The 5,847-nt window shown below is 39.6% G+C and overlaps 1 protein-coding gene across 1 annotated transcript; it reads left to right on the top strand.

The window, feature by feature from the left end:
* The first annotated feature begins 859 nt into the window (after window positions 1-859).
* Window positions 860-3,953, top strand: LOC130868566 (melanoma antigen preferentially expressed in tumors-like). Its single transcript, XM_057760731.1, has 3 exons — window positions 860-1,149; window positions 2,091-2,681; window positions 3,440-3,953. Exons 1-3 carry the CDS (start codon window positions 860-862, stop codon window positions 3,951-3,953), a joined length of 1,395 nt encoding a protein of 464 aa, XP_057616714.1.
* The last annotated feature ends 1,894 nt before the right edge of the window (window positions 3,954-5,847 follow it).

Genomic DNA, 5,847 nt, shown 5'->3' on the forward strand with positions numbered 1-5,847 from the left:
TTTCATGCATATCTCTTGCAATTTTGGTATGTCTGCACATGCCACAAAGGTGACCAAATATGACAAGTCATGCATAGTGATATTTTGTTGATAATCTAACAAATAAAGCTTACCCGAAGATCAGAGTGCAGAGCTAGCCACACTAGTCAGCCATACAGGACAGGCAGTGGTTGCACACACCTTTAATCCCAGTAACCACACTATTTAGTCATATAGGCCAGGCACTGGCAATGCACTCCTATAATACCAAGGCTAGAGAGGAATATGAGGCAGGATGAGACCTGAACTCACTCTCTTTTCAGTCTGAACGTTTCACTGAGTTAAGAGCTCTCTGGTGGTTGACTTCTCTTTAATTTTCAGGTAAGATTTATTTGGTAGATCATAGACAAAATATCCATATACTCAGGGGCTATAATGTCATTCCTGTTTCTTTAATCACAGTTAATTTGATGTCTTAGTACATTCTATTTCCAAGTTAGTAATGATGCTATCAATTTTGTATAGATTTACCCTTTCTCTTGTGGTGGTTTATATACTATTGAGATCAAATATCACGAATCCAGTAGCTAGGTGACCAAAATTGTCTTCTCTTAAGTTAGTGCTCATTTCTATTCACATTTTGTCACATATACTCATTTACATATGCATATATATGTAGAGAATTTGGTTATATTTTTATTCATATACAAAAAGATTTTAATAGACACATAAAACAATTTCCTTTGCCTACAAATAGAAGTGGCTGTTTTGCTATTTATTCTGCAAATATTTACCCATATTGCCAACAATTGTTGCAAAGACTCTGTGGATATCTGTCAAGTTTTCTAAATGTTTCTCACCCTTATGCAGCTTCATTAAGATGGACAACAAGAACCCAAACACACTCCTGGATCTTGCTATACATCAACTCCTGAGTAATGAAACTGCAACCATTCACGCTCTCGAGGAGATCCCAAGGGACCTTTTTGTTCCACTATTCTGTGCCTCCTTCAAGGGTGTGCATAAGAATATAGTGAAGGCAATGGTGAAGGTTTGGCCCTTTACTTGTCTTCATATTGGCACATTTACTGTGCGCAGACCCCATCGTGAACTCCTGACAGCCATGCTGGAAGGTCTTCAATTCCTGCCCGTTCAGAACTCAGGATCTAGGTAAGACCCTGTATAATAGAGTCATGCGAAGACACAGGAGGTAACACCACAGCCTGCTACTTTTCCAAAGGTAGTACGTGCAAATAGTGATAAAGAATGTGGAACTCTTAGTCTAATACCTGAGATCACATTGGAAACAATTTTCTTAAAATATTGAATCTGGGATATATTTCACTGAGGGCACTGTTGTCAGATTTGCATTATGGTGTTATTATTACATAGAAAAAAGGCACGAGTGTTAAGACTGCTGAGGATGGTGGCAAATTGAAGAAAAAAAATTAATGTGTGCTGTTTAGTGATAAATGTTGTCATCTTGTTCAATGCTGTCTCCTTCTTGAAGGGGCACAAGAAGACACTGACAGCAATGGTTAAGCCTCAACCATGTTTTGTCTCCACATTAGAAAATTATGCATATAAGAACCACTGAACTGAAGGGCATGATTGATGGTGTTCAAGTGTTAAAGCCAAGAGCTCAGCTTTTCAACAGTAATGTGTATAATATGTATATGATAAGATAGCCAAAATATTATCCTGGAGCCTGCTGCAAGAATGGACCAGATAATCTCTCTGAGTTAGTTAATAGCAAATGCTTAAAATCATTGTAAGAGGTTGGTACATGAGTTGAGGTTATCTTAAACACTCTGATGTCTTACAAAGGGTTTTAATTTTGTAATAGAGGTGGGAGAGGCTACTGTGGATAGATATCCATAATTGAGATGTTTCATGAAGACAGGCATAGGAAGACACTATGAAAATTTATTGATTACAGAAAACAGTAAAGGACATAGTATTGCTTAACAAAATCTTGCTGGTAGCTGGTGTATGAAATGACAAAAACAAAAAGAAAGATGATTTTATCACAACATGTTTTCATTGATCCTGCTGGGTTATATTAATGTCTCTACCTCATAATATTTTGTGTGTTTTTTTTTTCCCTACAGGATCCCTAAACTGAGGATCCTAGATTTAAGGGAGGATTCTGGCTGCAAGATCGTCTGCCCCGAGATCCGTACTAAGTCACCTGCATGCCTTTTCTCCTGTGCTCACTCAGAGCACTCAATCTTGAAGATTCAGTCCCAGCAGAGTATTGCAAGTTCAGAACCTGAGGTTCAACCTTCTAGTCTTCCCATGGAATTAATAGTGAACATTTCCATTGTTAGTAGTATCACCCTAAGGGAGCATGAATATTTGACTCTGCTTCTGAACAAAGTGGAAGACAGTTCAGGGTCTTTGCATCTCTGCTGCCGAGATTTGGAAATTGATGAATTGGGTGATAGGAGAAACATTCTCAACCATCTAGATCTTAAATGTCTAGTCAACTTGTCAGTATTTCAGGGCTCTCTCGATGATGTCAACAACCTTCTGGCTCAAGTGGGACAGCTGAGAAGATTTTGCCTGTCTAGAATCACTTGTAGATCTTTGAATGGGAAAGCCTTCCGGAATTTTGTCTCACATCTTAGGTGTATGGACCATCTCAATGAACTAAATTTGCATTCTTTCGTCCTCACAGATCATCTGGAAACTGCCCTGCGGTAAGGGCATGGGGTAGATACTGTATTTCCAATAGTAGATAGCTTTTTAACATGAAAGAAATAATTCTTAGATAGTCTTGACCTACCCATAATCCTTTCTCCTTCTTCCTCAGCATAGGCAATTCTGGGAGTTTAAAAACAGTCATGGAATGGTATCTTTCTGTAATTGAAGAGAAAAATGGGGTTACAAAAAGTGTAGTCAGGTGAGCATGTGTAGGCACTGTGCTCATTCCAGAAACATGAATGTCAAAAGAGAAATGCAGCTCTCCTCTGGCCATCGAGAGATAAAGAGGGGAAATTGAAAGGCATTAAGTTCTGGCACAGGTGCACAGATTCATACACCCATAAACAGTTATGTCACATCATGAGGAAAATCCCCAAGGTTCAGGCCATGACTGGAGAGGCTGTCATTTATGGACTGGCCAATGGGAACGTCCATTTGGTTGCCCCTTCTCTCCCCTCTCTTCTAAGCAGGTGAAATAGCTCCCCTTTTGGTTGTTGTATTTTCTAAGTTGATAGCATTTTCACTATGTTTTTCACACAATTTTATAAGAATATGTTGTACATACTGTCGAGGTTAAAATAGTATTTTCCAGGGTGGTAATGTATCTCTCACAGACCCACAAGTACATTAAGTGTGTGAAAGCTCACATCATTTGCTGATGATGTGCAAAACAGTTTGTTCTAGATTCACAGATATAGTTCCCCTCTTTTAGTCCTGATTTTTCGATAAATCCTTTTCTGTTTTCTCCCTGCAGAGTCCTACCAACCAGTTTGGATTTCTTACATTTAACATTCTGTGAACTTTCTTACAATGATTTCAAGTTTCTAGCTGAGTGCCCTCAAATCAACCATTTAAAGTTGCTGAATATCACCCATAATCCGATGTACTGGGAAGATTGTGAGCCCTTTTATAACATCTTGCATAGAATCTCTGGTACCTTGCAACATCTGGCAGTTAATCAGTGCGTTTTAACAGATTCTATGGTTGCTGGTGTCATCCCCGCACTCAGTCGCTGTTCCCAACTTCGAATGCTCAACTTCTCCTCAAATCCTGTTAGTATGCCCATGCTCATGAGACTCCTTGAGCACTTAACACCGTTGATGGAGCTTAAATACGTGATTTATCCTATCCCTGTGCATTGCTACGGGAGATGGCCCGTCCAGGACAGTTTAGATCAGCAGAAACTGGCTAATGTGCAGGCACGATTAAAACGAATGCTACGAGAAACAGGGCGGAGCGACATGATTTGGTTTACATACCCTGGATAAATTTATGATCCAACATAGCTTCATCTGGATACATATCCTTTAATTATGAAACGTTTTTAAAATAAATTATAATTCCAACAGTTTCACCTTGATACATTTCCTATAAGTGTTAAATGTTTTTTTTTTTCCTTGTTCCGGTAGAGTTCTTATGTTGTAGCAAAATACAGGTAAAATTATAGGTATGTAACTGATATCTATAGCAAATACTTTGTAAGAGGATGGAAGGCTTGTAGAGAATCTGTGTGTCTCTTGACTATTGTTTTTGATAATGCTTCATCGTAGCTACTGAAGTTTTAGTTAGAAGATGTGGAAAGTCTACATCATGAAAATTTCACTAAGATGTAGCTGTGGGTACTTGACACCTGTCACAATACTCTAACCTTACACGGATATGTTTTTGAAGGGCAGGTATTTGTTGAAACCAACGCTTTCCCCCCTAAGTTGTATTAAGCTTCTCTATTTAATGCTGCCTTCTGTCTCTTAAAGGAAACCATCTGAATTTAACAGTGACAAAAAGAATCTGCACTATTACCCATTGAGTGGTTCAGCTTTTTTTCATTTCATACTCTTTCACCAAAGTTTGGATTGGGATATTATTGTAGTCAACAGAAATGAACGGACAAACAAGGCAAGGTTTCTGTCACTCAGTGGCTAAATATTTCTGTGGCTCATCTGTTTCTCCACAGTTTACTAGTGCATAGAAGGAAGTTGTTTTACCCTCTTGGACCACATTTTATTTCCCTTGCTCTTGGTGCATGTTCTGTTCAAGGCAACGTGGACTCTATTGCCGATATCTCGGTGGAGACCTCCAAATTTTGCCGCGCACCGCGCCCCCATGTCTGCGCTCTGTGCACTGGCACCCAGTTACCGAGATTCGGGCAAGGGGGCTGGAGGTTAAAATACACAGACACACACAGACAGAGAGACTGCGACACGGGTCATCCTTGAATTCCCCAAGAATGCCCCCTTTATTGTGTTCAGGGGCAGATTATATAGAGATAGCCACGCCCCCGCCAAACCCACCAGAAACCACTCTCCTGCCATCAGGAACTCCTGAAGGTCTCTCGCTTAGAGCAGCTGTAGGCACTCAGATCAGGGGCTTACAAGAAATTCAGGATCTGGGGTCTCACTGCTCCCAACCCTCTATGATGTTCAGTCTCTTCTCAGCAGAGTTCATGGGTTCCATGTTACCGTCTTGGAGGCTTTCTCTCACATCTGTTTGACGTCTGCCTTCTGTCATTGTGCAAAACGCCTGACATAATAGACTAAAAAGGAAGAGAATTTTGTTTCCCTGCTTTCGAAGTTTCACCATGCTTGTTTAATTGCACTGCTTTGAAACTTCAGCAAGGAAGAACATGGTAAAGAGTTTGCGGCAGGGAGAATCCTTTTAATTCATGAAGCATAGAACCAGAGAGAGCAGGATCCTGAGTCCCTATACAGCCTTCAGTAGTGGGACTATACTGTTCTGCATCCTTGAACTTGACTGCTCTAAAGTTTTTACCACCTGCCCTGGAGCCATTCTTGACCTAGCTAACCTATTCAAAATTTCGACCACCTGCCATAAGCCATCAGCTTGAGACTACCTTCTATTATATTAGCTTAGGAAGATATTTAGGACACATGCATAATTCTTCCTTCATTATATACATGATTCTGTTTGAATATTCTGGTGCATCTTTTTTATTAAAGTTGCCACAATTGCTATAATATTATATAGCAAATATGTACATGGAGTCCTTTATATTTCACACTAAAACATGATGACCATACAGAGAAAGCATGTTTGTTCAAGATATACTGCAAAAGAAACATATAGAAACAATTGATTAGTTACATACACGTGTTATTAATGTATTGATGTGGTCAAACACTGTGTTACAAGGACATATCAAAA

The sequence above is a fragment of the Chionomys nivalis genome, chromosome X (genome assembly GCF_950005125.1).
Source record: "Chionomys nivalis chromosome X, mChiNiv1.1, whole genome shotgun sequence".
Lineage (NCBI taxonomy): Eukaryota > Metazoa > Chordata > Mammalia > Rodentia > Cricetidae > Chionomys > Chionomys nivalis.

Excerpts from the sequence above, each read along its gene's own strand:
- LOC130868566 (XM_057760731.1), top strand. The coding sequence starts at position 860 with ATGGACAACAAGAACCCAAACACACTCCTGGATCTTGCTATACATCAA. Across the intron at positions 1,150-2,090 it reads GTTCAGAACTCAGGATCTAG|GATCCCTAAACTGAGGATCC; the intron begins GTAAGACCCTGT and ends TTTTCCCTACAG. Across the intron at positions 2,682-3,439 it reads CATCTGGAAACTGCCCTGCG|AGTCCTACCAACCAGTTTGG; the intron begins GTAAGGGCATGG and ends TTCTCCCTGCAG.